A 17,385-nucleotide genomic window follows, 5' to 3' on the forward strand; every position below is an offset into this window, starting at 1 on the left:
CGTATCACTCCCCCACTGCTCCCAGTATCGCCCCTCCAGCCCCACATATCCCCTCTCAGCCCCGTATCACTCCCCCACTGCTCCCAGTATCGCCCCTCCAGCCCCACATATCCCCTCTCAGCCCCGTATCACTCCCCCACTGCTCCCAGTACCGCCCCTCCCAATACCCCTCATCCCTGTATCACCCCCCACTGCTCCCAGTACCGCCCCTCCCAATACCCCCCAACACTCCCCCACCCCGTATCCCCCCCACTGCCCCAGTACTGCCCCTCCAGCCCCCCATATCCCCTCTCAGCCCTGTATCACTCCCCCACTGCTCCCACTATCGCCCCTCCCAATACCCCCCACCCGTATCCCCCCCCACTGCCCCAGTACCACCTCTCCAGCCCTCCATACCCCCTCTCAGCCCCATATCACTCCCCCACTGTCCCCAGTACCTCCCCTCCCAATACCCCATCCCTGTATCACCCCCCCACTGCCCCAGTACTGCCCCCCCAGCCCGCTATACCCCCTCCCAGCCAACGTATCACTCCCCTACTGTCCCTTCCAGCCCCCCAGCCCTGTATCACCCCCACTGCCTCCAATACTGCCCCCAATACCCCTTCCCAGCCCTGAATCACCTCCAATACCCCCCAGCTCCCACATCACCCCCATTGCCCCCAGTACTGCCCCAACCCTGCTTACCCTCTCCCAGCCCCGTATCACCCCCACTGCCCACAGTAGCACCCCTCCCAGCCCCTGTATCACCCCCCACTGCCCCAATACCTCCTCCCAGCCCCCCATACCCCCTCCCAGGCCCATATCACCCCCACTACCCACAGTACTGCCCTCCCAACCCCCCAGTACCCTCCTCCTGGGCTGCCAGTTAATGGCCAGACCAGCCTTCAGACTCCCGCTGTCATCCAGCTTCTCTGTTTCCATTCTTAGGCTCTAGTCAGCTCCTGACAGGGCCTTTGTACCAAACGCTGAGGGGCTGCGTCCCAACCGGTTGCCCACCCTCCCCTGTAGGCTTAGTGCGTAGCAGTACCCAGTGCCCGGGGAAACTCAGTCACACATATGGACTCATCAGGTGACCCCAATTCCCCACCTGCTGAGTCAGGGCGCTGGGGGTTGGACTGGGGCTTGCGGAGGAGAGAAAAGCCTCTGCTTCCGATCCCGTGAGCTCAGTCAAGCCGCTTGAGGAACTGACACCCCCCCACCCCCCGCTTCCAGGGGGCCCGCGTCCCCTCAGCAGCAGAGCAGATTAGTGACCAGGCGCTTGGGGCACAGGGCGCCTAAACCCTGAGCCGCCACCCAGCTCTGCCCCAGCCAGGGACACGCTACATGCTCAGATCAGCAGCCAGCTCAGGGTTAGCTTAGCCCCGACCTGGGCTCAGGGCCGTCCGGGCATCGCCTGCGAGTGCGGCCTGGCCTTAAAGGTAAGGGCTTGGGGTCCAGGACCCACCTGCCCCTTGCACGGGTCCCTGTAGGAGAGCTTTGAGGCGCCGCTGCTCTCAGAGTCCTTCCCTGCAGTCCCACGTGGACAAGGCTTTGGGGCCCATTTGAAGGCCAGCTGGGTACTGGGAAAGGCCCTCAGCTGGTTGCTATCAGGTGCCAACAGCCACAGCCCTGTTGTGGGCTCACACGACCCGGGTACATGTGACTTGCACCATCCCCTCTGGCAGCTGCTCCTGCCAGCCACCACAGACAGGAACTAGGGTGACCAGATGTCCTGATTTTATAGGGACAGTCCCGATTTTTGGGTCTTTTTCTTTCTAGGCTCCTATTACACCCCACCCCCTGTCCCGATTTTTCACATTTGCTGTCTGGTCACCCTGACAGGAACCCTGCTCAGAGAGCAGCAGGCCTGTCCATTTCAGTCTCTGGGCCAGCCCAGATGGACCCACTGGGAGGAACCCCACAGAGCCCTGCATGTCTCCAGCACTCTAATGCCAAGGACCTTTACACCCACCAAGGAAACCACACCCTCCCTTGGGGGTGTGGGGAGGAGCATGACCCCGCTGTAACCATGAAGAGAACCCAGGAGTCCCAGTTACTGGCAGCACCAGAGCCCATGACACGCCCCATTCCACGCCTGGCAGGCTGCATCAGAGAACCGCTCTGAGCAGCCCTGGGGATGACGCTGACAATGCTTTTCAGGGTCATGCCTGAGACTCTGGGGTAATATTAATGTAGGGGCTGGATCCCCGGCAATCGAGCTGGAGAGGGGTCCCCCAGAGGCCCCATCCAGGGCGTTGGCCTGTTTAAATTGCCCCATGCGAAGGAACAGCAGCAGCCCATAGAAACAGCTCTCGTGGCGAAAGGCTACTGGCCATTCCTGCCTCTCCTGGCAGGGAAGGCGGCTCGCTGGGCTGGCACACATAGTGGAACTGTGTTCACCTGCCCTGGGCCTGGCTCCCCTCATAGCCTGGCAGTGAAGTGCTGCGGGCAGGAATGGTGCCCCATGCCCTCCCGAGGCCTCTCTGCTGCCTTTTAACTTGCGTGAGCCTGAAATAAGCAGCCCGGAGGGCCGTGGGGAAGCCGGGCTTTCTATAAACATGCTGCAGTGCTTTAGCAACTGGGGCAGCCCGAGGGATGCAGGCCCCCGAGATCACAGCCTCCCCTTCCCCACTAGCTAGGGCTAATTAACTCCTGGCAACCAGCACCAGGTTTTTCAACACACAGCGCAGCCCACAGGAGCCCTCCCCAGGCAGCGGCTGCGGAGCAGCGGGCAGCCAGGATCCTGGCTGCATGGGGGCCTCCAGGAACCCGCCAGCCCTGCAGGCTGCAGCCGAAGCACCAGGGCAGGGAGAACAGACTGACTCCATTCCTGATGTAACGGAAGGAGCCATGGGTCCTTGTGGGGTCCTGCCCCTAGGCGGTGCGGGGGGGGGTCATTCCCATGAAAGCCCCATTGCTCGTCTGCCCACAACCCTGCCCAGCTTTGCGGAGCTGCCAGGGGGAAGGTGGAGACAGACACTGCCGCACAGCACACCCTGCACTGGGGGAGCAGAGTCCTGGGCCTGCCACCTCTCTGACAGTCCAGCCACGCTGGGGCCGGCTGTTCTGGGCAGCGCTGCCCTGCAGTGAACCCTTTACAGGTTCCCCAAGGGTGGCTCCTTCAGGGCTGCTTCCCCCAGCATAGTCCTGGACAGGGGGCCCTCCCTGCTGGTGTGTCACCCTAGGCTGTGGGGGTTCTCAGGAAGACAGGGAGGAGGCAGTGGTCAAACGTTCATTCCCCTCTCCCTTTGTTGGGCGTTTGCGGCAGGGGCCACTCGTCCGGTATTAAACCTCTTGGAGAGGCTTGTCCCCCCGCCAGTGCTGTGGCTTTGCCTGGTATTGGCCGAGGGAGCCACTCTGCCCCTGTGCAGCGTGAGCTTGCACCTGCCCTCAGGCTGGCGTGGGCAGGCCTGCACCATGCCAAGACATGCCGGAGCTCCCAGTGTTCTGGGAATGTGCGAGGGGCATCAAATCTCACCCACAAACAAGTTCAAGGACCTTCTCTCTGCTGGCGCGTCCCAGGCCCATGCTTGGCTCCAGCCCTGCCTCCTTCCATCCAAACCACCACCTCAGTCTGGCCCCGACATCTCCTTGGGGGTGTCTGGCCACCAGCTCAAGCTCCACCTGGCTAGAGCAGAGCTCCTGATCTGCCTCCAGCCCTCCCTTCTACCTCCTTACTCACACCCAGGGGACGCTGGCAGCATCAGGCCCATCAGTTGGACCTTGCTTTGGTTCCTCACAGCCAGGCTCTGGTTAAGTTTCAGATCCTTTCTGCAGAACATGTCTAAGACACAGCCTTTCCTCTCCTCCACCCAGCTAAACCCCTCGGCCAGGCTCTCAGCAGCTCACATTTCAGTTACTTGCTGGCCTTGGCAAGCACAGTCATGCCCCAGTCATATCCCTTCAGACCGCTGCTGCTCATTCCCCTAGCCCCTCACTTTGAGCAGGTCACCCCCTCGTCCCTCCCCTCTCCTGGCTTCTCCTCCCACTCTGGAGTAGCTCCTCTTAGGCATCTGCACAGCTCTCATTAGCCTTCAAATCCCTCCTTACAACTCCCCTTTGCAGTGACTCCTGCAAAATGTGACCGTGGCAAGCTGAGATCGCTGCCCATCACGCTGACCAACAGTGTCTGTTTCCTTGTGCCCCCATCTCGCTCTCCCTCTGTCATCTCGTCTTGCACTTAGATCGGAAGCTCTTTGGGGCAGGGGCACTGTTGTGTGTCTGTACAGTGCCTGGCACCATGCAGTACTGGTTCACAGCTGGGGCTCCTAGGTGTTACCCCAAAATGGATAAACAGCTCAAAACCAAGGTGGCAGCCTCCAGCAGGAGAAGGAGAGATGCATCCACACTGCAGGTGGGTACAGAGCCCCAAGCGGCTGGCCTGCAGGTTGCTGGCTATCTTCTGTTACAGACTGGTCCAGTCCTCCTTGGGCTGGTCCCCAGTCTGGCAGCGGCAAACGCAGTGGCTGGGTGGCCTCAAGCACCTGGGGCAGGGCAAAGCCCTCAGTGTTTCTAGCACTGGGAGCTTAGGGTACACTCCCAGCCCCAGACTCCTTATCTGAACCCTTCCTCAGGACGCGAACACAGCCACCCTCACCCTGAAAGCAACGCCTGCGCACTCTCCAACCCCGACTCGTTCACATGCTCCCCCAGACCTCTGCTCCAGCTGTGAGCACTCCAGGCTGCTAGTTTAACCCCTTATGGGACAACGCAGGCTGAGCGAGGGAACTGCTGAACCACGTAAGAGCAGCCACCCTGCGTCAGACCAGTGGGCCACCTAGCCCCGTAACCTGTCTTCTGAGAGCAGCCAGAGCTACGTGCTTTAACGGAAACGAATGGAACAGGGCAATTACCATCCCCTGGCTTTACTCCCAGCTTCTGGCAGGCAGAGGCTAGTGACACCCGGAGCATGGGGTTGCGTCCCTGCCCATCCTGGCTAATAGCCATTGATGGACCTCACCTCCACGAGCTCATCTCATTCTTTTTTGAACCCAGATATACTGTTGGGTTCACTCCATCCCCCGGCAATGAGTTCCACAGGCTGCGGGTTGCGTGAAGTACCCCGTACTGTTTGTTTTAAACCTGCTGCCTATTCATTTCACTGGGTGACCCCCTGGTTCCCCCTCTGGTTCCTGTGTTATGTGAAGGGGTAAGTCAGTCCCTAGTCACTTTCTCCACACCAGTCACAGTTGTATAGACCTCTCGTATCCCCCCTTCACTGTCTCTTTTCCAAGCTGACCAGTCCCCGTCTTTCCAATCCTAATACAGCTGTTCGGAGATGGAGGGACCAGATCTGCACACAGTATTCCAGGCATGGGCAGACCAGGCATTTAATGTAGTAGCATCCTGATATTTTCTGTCATTATCTATCGCTTTCCTAGTGGTTCCTCCCTTTCTGTTGGCTTTTCTGACCGCTGTTGCTCATTGAGCAGTTGTTTTCAGAGAACTATCCCCAGCCACCGTGACTTTACACTGAAAGTCCTCGAGTGACGCACCCTTGGAAGAAAAATAAATCTAGGACACACTCAGAGACACCCCCTACATCTGAGCTCCACCCAGTTGGTGTGCAGCCTGGGCAGAGTCTGTCCTGCCCTTGCGCTCCTGTGAGCCCCTCTTACACGTGGCAGTGGTCAGTCCCCTGGCCCAGAGCAATTCCCCCTCTTAAATAGGCCTGCGCCCACTCCCTCCCCCTGGCTCTAAGCCGTGTGCTCAACCCCAGGGCAAGCTGGGAAGTTCCCTGGAGCCAGAGCAAGGGGTTCAGAGCCATTTCAAGGCGATGGCCTCCACAGCAGGCTCTCAGTGATGGTCCTTTCACAGGCAGGACAGCTGCCTGGGAGGCTGCATGATAGTCTGGCCCTGGGCAAGTCTGGAACCATCAGTCCCCTAGGGCTGCTGGTTTCAGCCATCTTAGCATTGGAAAGGGACAGAAAATGGCCCTTGCTCCCCACACACCTGTCCCGGGGAGCTGTCCTGGTAGGTGGCCCTCGCTGCAGCAGGATCCCTGCCAGAGGCAGATATCCCAGCTGTACCAGGCTCTCGGTGTTTCTCATGCCAAGGGCATTGTGTTCCGGGCCCCGTCTGCTGGCCAGGCCAAGCTCGACCAGGGCTGGCCGTGTGTGCTGAGACCAGGCTTCCTTCCCAGCGTAATGTACAGGCTGCACGTGCTCCGGCTCTCCTGTCCCTTCGGCACTAAGCCTCTGGCGTAATGACAGCAGTTGTGGGTTCCTCCACCTCGGCCTGCAGCAGTTGGTCCTGGCACCAGGCAGACACAGGGTGAGGCTAGAGGAGGGCGGGGGGGAGAAGAGCTGAGCCTAAGCGCCCAGCAGGACCCTTCTCCCCCAACAGAGAGCCTGGGCACTTTTCTTAGTAAATTTATTCAGAAAAAGTTCCTGCCTGGAGTGTGGCTCCGGGGTTTATTTACAGCCTCACTGTGTGAACAAAGGCCCCACGCTGTGTCAGAATAGCAGGGGTGGGGGCCATGCCAGGCCCCTCCCCCATGCACCCAGCGATGGGCAAGGCAGGCCCCTTGCCCCTGTCCAGTGGGTCGGCACGTCCCATCCTCCCCCAGGCACCGGTGAGCAGGTGGGCTGCTCATCCCCCACACTGCCTCCAGGCCTGTGAGCGGCTGAGGATCCCCGAGAGCTGGGCTCAGTCTCTGAGGTAAGAGGGTTGTGGCACAGGTGCCAGGGTCCAAGACTTCATTGTTTCTTCCCATGATGGTCGTCCAGCTCATAGAAGAGCACGTAGCCCTCACTAGATGGCACCTGGTTCTCGCTGAGCGGGGACACGCTGCAGGGAGGAGATGGCATTAGCTCCGCACCCGCCTGGCCCGCCAGCGCCCACCCAGCCTCCACACCTGGCTTCCCTCTGGGGCCAGGGCCACGCATTGCAGGCTACGCCAAAGTGCCAGCAAAAGCTCCAATCCCAGCCGCTACCCTGGCAGCACTCCTGCCACACAGAAGCATTCTGCGCCATCACTGCCCAGGGCACGGGTCTGGCTGGCCCCAGGGCAGGGGCTTCTCAGCTTTCAGAGCAGTTCAGAGCGAAGCTGCTCTGCTCTCTCTCTCTCCATGGTGCACTGGCTTACTGGAGCCAGCCAGCAGGCAAGGGAAAGCCCTGGGGCAGGCCAAGGGGGAAGGGCAGGGCTGAGAGAGGCACAGTCCAGACCACCTGCAGCCTACACTGGGCCCAGCCCAGGGCACTGGGCCCTTCCCTCACATTTCCCCAGGATTCCAGGTGCATTCTGGGGTCTCAGGCTGGAGAGCCTGCACACAAACAGGGTGCGTTCATTAGGCCTCGGGGGGCCTCTCCTTGCTGCCGTCACCGCAGGCTGCCAGGCTTCCTGAGAGGGCAGCACTGAACCTGCCTGCCCCATTGCCTCCAGCTGGGATAGAGTCACAGGGTGCCAGGGCCAAGGGCGCCAGTCCCTTCCAGGAACGCCTGTCATCGGTGCAGGGCCTAGGAGTGCACAATGGGCACAGGACCCCACTGTGCCAGGGCTGGATCCTCCCCGCTGGGGAGCCCTTGCAGCACGTCACAGATTCACATTCAGACATGGACCCGCACCTATTGGCCCACTGGCCTCCTCTAGGGGTTCAAGGTCTCACCCTGCACCCAGCCTGGAGGACCCCAGTGCCATGGCTGCAGGAGCGCCCTGCCCCCCACATACCGGGAATCGTTGTAGACCCGCCAGCCGGACTGGTCCCTGCAGAAGGCGGTGTAGTGACCATAGTGCACGCTGCCCGAGTGATTGCACAGGGCGTAGAGGTTATACACCGGGCTCCCTGCAACACACAACGGCTCAGGTCTGGTCACGCAACCCCCGGACATTCCCCCAGCTTCCCCAGAGCCCTCACCACTCCCCCAGGTCCCCAGCACCCTCACCACTCCCCCAGAGCCTTCTCCATGCAAATCCCAGCACCAGGCAGCACCAGGGGCCCCGCGCTGCCCATCTGGAGCAGCCCCAGCCACTCAATCGGTTAATCATTTAAACAAAAACTTTTAAAACAGTATTTACATCCCTACCCTCCACAGCCTTCTCCACACAGCCACCCCCCTGGCACTCTTACTCCCCAAGAGCCCTTTCCAGGCAGTAAACCCCCTTGCTTGTCCCCCAGAGCCCTTGACATGTAGCTCCAGCATCCTCCCAAACCCCAGATCCCTCTCTGTGCAGTGATCAACCAGCACTTTCCCCCCAAACTCTATCTGTGCAGGTTACAGCGAACCCCCTTGCTTGCCCCCAGAGCCCTTGCCATGGAGGGAGGCCACCCTGACCCACTCCCTGTGTGTGTAGAGCGGTTCCTGGCTGCGTTCCAGCCTCGCTCTAGGTGGAAGGTGAGACATCCCCTTCCCTGGCAATCTGCCTCAGCCTTCTGCAAAGCTAGGCCCAGCTAGCAGAGGTCAAAATGCCATGCCCTTGGGGCAGCCAAGCCAAGCCTGCCCCCTCGGAGCCTGGCTGACATACTGCGCCTCTGCCCCATGCCCGGCTGCACCCATTTGCAGTCCCAGATTCTCAGCTCAGGATGGTGGTTCTGGGAAGAGCGTGGACTGAGCACAGGCCAGGGAGCCAGCATATCTGGGTTTTAACCTTGGCTCCAACAGACTTCTTCTGCAGCTTTGGGTAAGCCGCAGTCCCCCCGTGCCTCAGTTTCCCCACCCCCAGAAAGGGAAGGAAGATGCTCTACTCCTCTAGGGGGTGCTGTGGGGAGCACTGCCTGTCTGCTCAGCACCACTCCCAGCGAGTGGCAGGAGCCTTGGTCCAGGTCCAACCAGAGTGAGCTGCCAGCAGCAGTGCAGGGAGTCCCTCCCTGGGTGTTTGCAGAGCCCTAAGGAGGATGCTCAGAGCGCAGGGAGCTGGGTCCTCCAGAACCCACCCAGCTCCTAGGAAATGGCATTGAACTGGCTGGATTTGGCCTGGGCAGCTGAGTCCATCCCCCAGAGCCCCTTGGCAAACACTTCCATTGAACCACCCACACCCTATTCCCTTCAGCCCCTCCCCCTCACCAGGGCCACGCCCACACCTGCACTCCCTTCAGCACCTCTCTCCCCCCCACCAGGGCCATGCCCACTCCTGCGCTCCCGTCAGCCCCTCTCCCCCCCTCCTCCGGGCCCCGCCCGCTCCCCATTGCGTTCAGCCCCTCCCTCCTCCGGGCCCCGCCCGCTCCCTTCAGTCCCGCCCTCCCCCCCACCAGAGCCCCGCCCGCTCCCTTCAGCCCCTCCCTCCTCCGGGCCCCGCCCGCTCCCTTCAGCCCCTCCCTCCTCCGGGCCCCGCCCGCTCCCTTCAGCCCCTCCCTCCTCCGGGCCCCGCCCGCTCCCTTCAGCCCCTCCCTCCTCCCTCACCAGGGCCCCTCCCCAGGGCCCTCTCCACTGCACATGGCAATAGCACCAGCCCAGGGTGTGGGCTATTCGCTGCAGGCTGTTAGCCCTTTCAGCCCTGCTCTGCGCTCCATGGGAGCCATCCCAGGGGCCTGCCAGCCAAGGCGGTTTGGGGCCAACGCCTGCAGCAGCTGGTTGAACAATGTGAGAGTCTCCCTCCCCAAGAACAAGGTCAGGAGCCCGTGTGCTCCCCACCCCAGCCAGGGCCCTGCAAGGCATGGCTTGGAGGGAGAGTGCTGGACATGCTGGGTGGGCTGGTGTCAGGACACCTACCAGTCTTCTCACTGGCAAACTCCTTCAGGTTAAGTCGCTGCAGAGGGAAGTCCACGAAGACAGAGCATTTCTTGATGGAGTACCGGGTGGTGGAGAACCTGTTCAGGTCTGGCCAGGGAAGTGGCCGGTTAAGGGAGGTAACAGGCAAGGGGACCAAGAGGTAGGGGTGGCCTCTGTCCTGATGGGGAAGATGGCTTGTAGCCTGCAGGAACTTGTGCTAGCCCAGCCCCTCAGGATCCGGCACATCCCTCTCTACACTACATGCTGCCAGTGCCAGGGACACACCCGCAGCTCTACCTGGGCCATGGATCCCAGCCAGGCACCGAGCAGACGTCTGCCACACAGGCTCTACCAAGGCTGCCAAACTTTCCTTGTTTGCTGTGTCCTGTACTACGAGCCCCCACCCCTCTAGTGCTGGGACACTGTCAGGAAGCTCAGCCAGACGCAGTCTGCGGAACAGCACGTGCTGGACCAGGCCAGGCCTCTGGGCCATGGGGCCAGCAATGGCCAGTACTGAATGAGTCGCACCCCAACAGGAAAACCCAAGCTAATCCCAATGTCCCCAGATGCTGAGCAGGGTCAAGCCAGGGCTGAATGGGCCACCCAAAGGCAAAAGGCTTTGCCCCCTTCCCCCCAGAGCACTCCCACACCACAACAGACAGGATACGCAGGACCAGGATGCGGGGGAAGCGCTGAATGGTTAGTTTCTTGGTGCTTCTTGTCCTCTGCCGACACTTGTCACAGACCTGCTCCAAGGCACAGGACAGCCTAGCTCAGAGTGCGCAGGGGAGGAGGCCAAGCTATGCTGACTGCTCCAGCCCCGCTGTGGCTGGCACAGCCGGGCCCAGAGCCTCCTGCCTCAGTTACGCCATTGCCAGCTGCCCTCCCACTACCCTGCATGAGCTGCAGTCTCCTGTTGCTTTGATGTCAAGGCTCCAAGCAGCCTCCTACCATCCCTTCCTGCTCCCCCCGCTTCCCTGTCATGCCCCCCTCTGCCTGGATCTCAGCCTCCAAGCACCCCACCTGGTGCTGCCCAGTTACTGCCCTGCAGAGGTAGTAGTGATGCTGGAGCCCTCTGCAGCCTGACCTGGTCCAGCTCCTAGTGCCCCACCCGATATGGGATGTCCCTCACAGCCCTGTGGGATGGAGCGGTCAAGGCCCCGCCAGCACAGCAGGGCAAGGGCCCATCCCTATGCACTGCATGCGGTGGGGCCTCTGGCCCTTCCCTTACTGGAGCGTTCTCGGAATCCAGCTCCTCCTCCTTGGTGAAAAGGCTGAAGCAGTCGAGTAGAGAGACCTTCCCCCCGGCAAAGCCCTTCTGCAAGAGAAAGCAGGGGAGGGGTGCAGGGGGTCAGAGCAGGGGAGGGAGCTAGCCCTGACAGGGCGGGGCGTGTGGAGTCAGGCTCAGCCCTTGCGTGGAGGGGAGGGACACAGACCAGGCAGGGGGCCAGTATCATAGGCTGGAGGAGGCTGTACCTCCCCAATCAGCCTGGCGTGGCCCCGCCCACACTGCCCCCAGACCCCTTCCTGCAGTTCCTTCCCACTCTTCGGTAGCCCACGCTGACTGGGGCTGGGGCATGCCAGCGTGCTGCCAGGACTTGGGGCGGCTGACACTGGGGCTGGGAACACGCTATTTGGCACTCCAGGGCTGGGGCCTGCCTGGCGTGCTGGGGCTGGGGCCAAGCTGCCTGACGCTCAGGGGGCTGGGACTGCTCCGCCCAGGGGGCTGGGGCCCACCCAGAGCTCTGGGTCTGGGGGCACTCAGGCAGCCTGGGGCTGGAGAGGCCACGGTGGGGGTGCTCTGGGCTCCTGCGGGGGGAGAGGGGAAAGGGGAGGGTGAGGGGTGGCGCCTCGGGCAGAAGGGAAGGGGCTGGGAGCTAGTCTCCCCAACGGCTGGTTCACCAGCCACCCATGCATCCAGCTGCCAAAGAGAGAATGAACTAGAACAGAGAAGGCGGAGGGTCTCTCCCCGTGCACCCCAGCCAGGATGGACTGACCCAGCCCTCACAGCCCCTACCTTTGGGATGGGGAGGGAGAGGTCACAGAAGACTTCGAAGGTGGTGGAGCGGTAGCCACAGGCCTGACACTTGAGGCAGCTTTTCAGCTGGCCAACGAAGAGATCTGGGAGGGAGACGGGATGGGGTGAGCACGTGTCTCCCCCACCCCACGTCCCCTGCTGAGTGCCCCCTGCCAGCCCAGCTTGGCGTGGGATTGAGCACACCCCTGACAGGAGCCAAGGGGACAAGTGGCTCCTCCCCTCGCTCCAAGGCAGCTATGAGCGCCAGTGCCCAGAGGGCCACCCCAGCACCGCCATACCCAGGGGCCCAAACCACGCCGATGCCAGCCGAGCCACTGGGTGTCAGTGACCGGAGAACTGTCCAGTGCCTCTGTCACCGGTGACTGACGGGGATTATCACATGCCACTCCGTGCCAGACTGGGCTAGAGATGGGAAAGGGGAAGTGTGTGGCTCTCTCCTCCCACAAGGGGCTCGGCTCCTGCCCATGCCACCTGGGAAAGGGGCAACACTCCAGCGTTCACGCCCATCTGGGGCAATTCTACTGGCTTGGTTAGATCCAGCCTTCCCCTGCCCATCACCCTGCTCCAGGGAGGGGCAGGATGCTGTGCACTTAGAGCCCCGGCACATGCGGAGCTCAAACCCCATAGAATCATAGAATATCAGGGTTGGAAGGGACCCCAGAAGGTCATCTAGTCCAACCCCCTGCTCAAAGCAGGACCAATTCCCAGTTAAATCATCCCAACCAGGGCTTTGTCAAGCCTGACCTTAAAAACCTCTAAGGAAGGAGATTCTACCACCTCCCTAGGTAACGCATTCCAGTGTTTCACCACCCTCTTAGTGAAAAAGTTTTTCCTAATATCCAATCTAAACCTCCCCCACTGCAACTTGAGACCATTACTCCTCGTTCTGTCATCTGCTACCATTGAGAACAGTCTAGAGCCATCCTCTTTGGAACCCCCTTTCAGGTAGTTGAAAGCAGCTATCAAATCCCCCCTCATTCTTCTCTTCTGCAGGCTAAACAATCCCAGCTCCCTCAGCCTCTCCTCATAACTCATGTGTTCCAGTCCCCTAATCATTTTTGTTGCCCTTCGCTGGACTCTCTCCAATTTATCCACATCCTTCTTGTAGTGTGGGGCCCAAAACTGGACACAGTACTCCAGATGAGGCCTCACCAATGTCGAATAGAGGGGAACGATCACGTCCCTCGATCTGCTCGCTATGCCCCTACTTATACATCCCAAAATGCCATTGGCCTTCTTGGCAACAAGGGCACACTGCTGACTCATATCCAGCTTCTCGTCCACTGTCACCCCTAGGTCCTTTTCTGCAGAACTGCTGCCTAGCCATTCGGTCCCTAGTCTGTAGCTGTGCATTGGGTTCTTCCGTCCTAAGTGCAGGACCCTGCACTTATCCTTATTGAACCTCATCAGATTCCTTTTGGCCCAATCTTCCAATTGGTCTAGGTCCTTCTGTATCCTATCCCTCCCCTCCAGCGTATCTACCACTCCTCCCAGTTTAGTATCATCCGCAAATTTGCTGAGAGTGCAATCCACACCATCCTCCAGATCATTTATGAAGATATTGAATAAAACCGGCCCCAGGACCGACCCTTGGGGCACTCCACTTGATACCGGCTGCCAACTAGACATGGAGCCATTGATCACTACCCGTTGAGCCCGACAATTTAGCCAGCTTTCTACCCACCTTATAGTGCATTCATCCAGCCCATCTTGCACATCCCATCCGGCTGGAGGGAGACAAAGTCCTGGCAGAGTCTGCCTGTCCCAGCCAGGGGTCTCCGCTGACTCAGCCCCCAGCAGCGGGCCCAGAGGGGGGCATGGAGCCATACCTCCATCAGAGCCCCACAGCCATGGGCCCAGAGAGAATGGGGCCGGGCATGGAGCCATACCTCCATCAGAGCCCCCAGCAGGCCCAGAGGGACTAGGCAGAGGGGACAGACGGGTGGGAGTGGAGCTACACTTCCATCAGAGCCCCCAGCTGTAGGGCCAGAGGGATTGCGTGGTGGGAGGGCATGGGCAGTGGGTATAAAAGAGGAAGTTCCCGAGAAGTGGGGGGCCACCCGCACTCCACCCTGAGGCCTCACTTGGCCTCTTCCCCTGTGGCCTTGCCCACACTGTGCCTCTTCCCGTCCCTGCTCTGCCCCTCCCCCTGCCCAGGTCTCCCCGGCACTGTGCCTCTTCCCCGCCCCCGCAAGGCCTTGCCCTCGCTTCACCTCTTTCCCCAAGTTCCCCTTCCCCCCAGTCTGCCACTTGCGCCTCTCCAGGGGAGGGAGTAGACAGGTGCAAAGGGCAGGCAGAGGGGGAGGAGAGGAGCAAGCAGTAGGGGAGCAGGGGACCTGTGGGGGAAGAGGCCAAGTGGGGGTGGCAGAGTGGGAGTGGGGCCTCGGGGCAGAGAGAGGGTGGAGTGCAGGCGGGGCTTTGGGGCGGAGTGGGAGGCAGGGCCACAGTCCAGGCAGCAGTACCCCTCCCCCACTTCTAGGAAACTTCTGACACTCACCCCCAGCCTCCCCAAAGGTAAGAGTCACATGCTGCCTATGGGGGAGGATGGCCATACGCCCATCAGAGCCCCCAGGCCAGGGGCCCGACAGGGAGGTTGTGCTCACCCACTATCTTGCTGTCCTCTCTCTCCAGATAGCGCTTCCACATCTGGTTGGCTCGTTCGTCATCACTAGGAAAAACCCAAGAGGGAGACAATAGTGGGGGGCTGCTGAGGGAGGAACCCCAAGGGCAGCTCCCTCCACACACAGGCCTGGGCTCTCTGTAGCCCCTTTGCTGAGGCAGCCAGGGGCCGGGTTGTGCTTGGGGGGGCTGAGACTCCCCAAACTCCTCCCCCCCATGCCCCGAGCCAGCAGCCCCAAGGCTGAAAGTAGACTATGTGCTGTTGTCAATCTCCTCCCCACCTGCCTCCTTGCTCTCGCCGCAGGCTCCCTCCACCCTGGGCAACAATGCAGCTGCTGGGAGGGGAGCCTGGGAACCCGACACCCCAAATCCACGAGAGCTGCCTGCTGGCCCTGGGGCTGTCACTGCTTCTGTCCCCGGGGCCCAAGCCAAGGTCAGACTAACTAGACCCAGCCAGGACACCAGCCTGGTTCCCGCCCCCTTGAGCCCCACCAGCTCCGGCCGCGCAGCGATGGAGTTCTTGCCGGGGCAGTCCTACTGCTTTCAGACCCTCAGTGCAGGGCTACAAGGACCAGCTCACAACATGAGCCACATTTTGCTGCGTCCCTGGGAGTCGCAGCCCCCAACCAGCTCAGCCTGCTCACCTCAGGGGGTCCGAGTCCTCTAGCACCAAGGGCCATTTGGTATCAGAGAGGATGCTGGGAGTTTTGCGCCCCTTCCTGTTGATCTCCACATGCAGCCGGTCCATGAAAAACTTCAGGAACTCCTGGGCGTCCTGCTGGCTAGAGACAAGAATGGCCAGTCAGGGCTCAGCCCAACCCCGCCCTTCAAGAGCTTCCACACACTGCGTCCCCTTCCCCAGCCCCCTGCGCACATTGCGTCCCCTTCCCCAGCCCTAGCCTCCAGCACCCTCCATACACCGGGTCCCCTCCCCCAGTCCCCCAACACCCTCCACACACTGCATTCCCTTCCCCAGCCCTACCCCCCAGCGCCCTCCACTTTCCCCTCTCCCAGCCCCAGCCCTGCCCCACAGCACCCTCCACACGCTGGGTCTCCTCCCACAGCCCCGCCTCCCAACACCCTCCACACACTGCATCCCCGAGCCCTTCCCCAGCTCCAGTCCCCTCCACACACTGCATCCCCTTCCCCAGCCCCAGCCCCCTTCACACACTGCGTTCCCAGCCCCAGCATCCCGCACACATTGCGTCCCTTTCCCCAGCCCTAGCCTCCAGCACGCTCCATACACCGGGTCCCCTCCCCCAGCCCTGACCCCCAGCCCCCTTCACACACTGCATCCCCTTCCCCAGCCCCAGCCCCCTTCACACACTGCGTTCCCAGCCCCAGCATCCCGCACACATTGCGTCCCTTTCCCCAGCCCTAGCCTCCAGCACGCTCCATACACCGGGTCCCCTCCCCCAGCCCTGACCCCCAGCCCCCTCCACACACTGCGTCCCCTCCCCCAGCCCCACCTCCCAAAACCCTCCACACACTGCATCCCCTCCCCCAGCCCCACCTCCCAAAACCCTCCACACACTGCATCCCCTCCCCCAGCCCCACCTCCCAAAACCCTCCACACACTGCATCTCCTTCCCCAGCCCCCTCCACATACTGCGTCCCCAGCCCCAGCCCGCTCCACACTGGGGCCCCAGCCCTGCCCCCCAACACCCTCCACACACTGCATCCCCTTCCCCAGCCCTGCACCCTCTCCACACACTCGATCCCCTTCCCCAGCCCTACCCCCAAGCACCCTCCACTTTCCCCTCTCCCAGCCCCAGCCCTGCCCCACAGCACCCTCCACACGCTGGGTCTCCTCCCACAGCCCCGTTCCCCAGGCCTCCCCGCACACTGGGTCTCCTCCCACAGCCCCGCCTCCCAACACCCTCCACACACTGAGTCCCCTTCCCCAGCCCTCTTCACACACTGCGTCCTCAGCCCCAGCCCCCTCCACACACTGCATCCCCAGCCCCAGCCCTAGCCTCCAGCCCCCTCCACACACCGGGTCCCCTTCCCCAGCCCTGCCCCCCAGCACCCTCCACACACTGCATCCCCAGCCCCCTCTACACACTGGGTCCCCAGCCCTGCCCCCCAACACCCTGCACACACTGCGTTCCCTTCCCCAGCCCGCACACTCTCCACACACTGGGTCCCCTCCCCCAGTCCTGCTCCCCAGGCCCCTCTACACAATGAGTCCCTCCCCTGGCTTCAGTTCTCCCACCCAGAACTGTCCACATTCAGGGTCCCCTCCCCTGGCCCCACAGCTCTCCATGCTCAAGGTTCATCAGCAGTGGGGCTTTCCTAGCAGCTCTGACCCAGCCCTTCTGCTGTCGGCCCCCCTTACTCAGCACATCACCCTGCCAGGGCTCTGGGAAAGCCCCACTGTGCTCTGCACAAACCTGAGATCGCCCTGGCTGGACCGGTTCCTCTAAGATGCACACTATGCTGGCGCTAAACTCTGCCCAGAGGTGACTGCATCCCATGGTGCACTGGGACAGCCCCTGCCCATGGCTGTGAGAGAAGAGGTCCAGGGCCCACAGGGAGCCCTCTCACCTGTAGCCTGTGAAGGACGGGACGTACTTCTGAAAGACAGCTTTGAACCGCCCAGGGTCCACAGCTTCAGTGGAGTCTGGGTGCCACAGTGAACTGATGACATCTGCAAATGCTGAGGGGAGACAAGCCACCATCCCATGTTACCCCACCTGTACCACCCCACAGCCAGCTCCTTCACCCCAGCTGGCACGACAGCCATGGGGCGGGGGAGCGGGATTCCCTGCCTCTGGGGAGGGGCCAATCTCCAACTGGACCATGCTGGAGCAGCCCGGGCAGGAGAGGCAGGAAATACCCCCAGACCCACAGGGTATTGCTGCCCCCAAACCGCTGCGCATGGCACAGACTGGGGGACAGGGAGGAGTGAAGGAACAGCTAGATGGGGTCAAAGGGAGCGTAGGACAGTGGGCAGAGCCGAGGAGGAGTCAGGATGCCTGGATCCTATTCCTGACTCTGCCACCAAGATCTCTCCCGCAACCTTAGCGCTGGCCCTCCGGCCTTGTCCTTGCCCTGCGGTGCCCAAGGTGAGACGGACATGCTCAGCGCTCCAGAGCCTG

General features: G+C 61.6%; 1 protein-coding gene across 6 annotated transcripts in view; it reads right to left on the minus strand.

Moving 5' to 3' along the window:
* Nucleotides 1–6,337: 6,337 nt before the first annotated feature.
* The window catches only part of USP21 (ubiquitin specific peptidase 21), a 32,457-nt gene continuing 21,409 nt past the window's right edge, over nucleotides 6,338–17,385 (minus strand). For 5 of the 6 annotated variants that reach the window (XM_073323388.1, XM_073323390.1, XM_073323389.1 and 2 more), the window contains 9 exons: nucleotides 16,832–16,943; nucleotides 14,929–15,066; nucleotides 14,269–14,333; nucleotides 11,645–11,748; nucleotides 10,859–10,945; nucleotides 10,295–10,376; nucleotides 9,628–9,735; nucleotides 7,649–7,763; nucleotides 6,338–6,768 (listed from right to left, as the gene is read on the minus strand). In XM_073323388.1, coding sequence (XP_073179489.1) covers nucleotides 6,678–6,768; nucleotides 7,649–7,763; nucleotides 9,628–9,735; nucleotides 10,295–10,376; nucleotides 10,859–10,945; nucleotides 11,645–11,748; nucleotides 14,269–14,333; nucleotides 14,929–15,066; nucleotides 16,832–16,943 — 902 coding nt within the window. In that variant the 3' untranslated portion in view covers nucleotides 6,338–6,677. The remainder of the gene's footprint in view (nucleotides 6,769–7,648; nucleotides 7,764–9,627; nucleotides 9,736–10,294; nucleotides 10,377–10,858; nucleotides 10,946–11,644; nucleotides 11,749–14,268; nucleotides 14,334–14,928; nucleotides 15,067–16,831; nucleotides 16,944–17,385) is intronic. The other variant, XM_073323385.1, reaches the window with a different exon arrangement.

Source organism: Lepidochelys kempii, chromosome 24, assembly GCF_965140265.1.
Source record: "Lepidochelys kempii isolate rLepKem1 chromosome 24, rLepKem1.hap2, whole genome shotgun sequence".
NCBI classification, from domain to species: Eukaryota; Metazoa; Chordata; order Testudines; family Cheloniidae; genus Lepidochelys; species Lepidochelys kempii.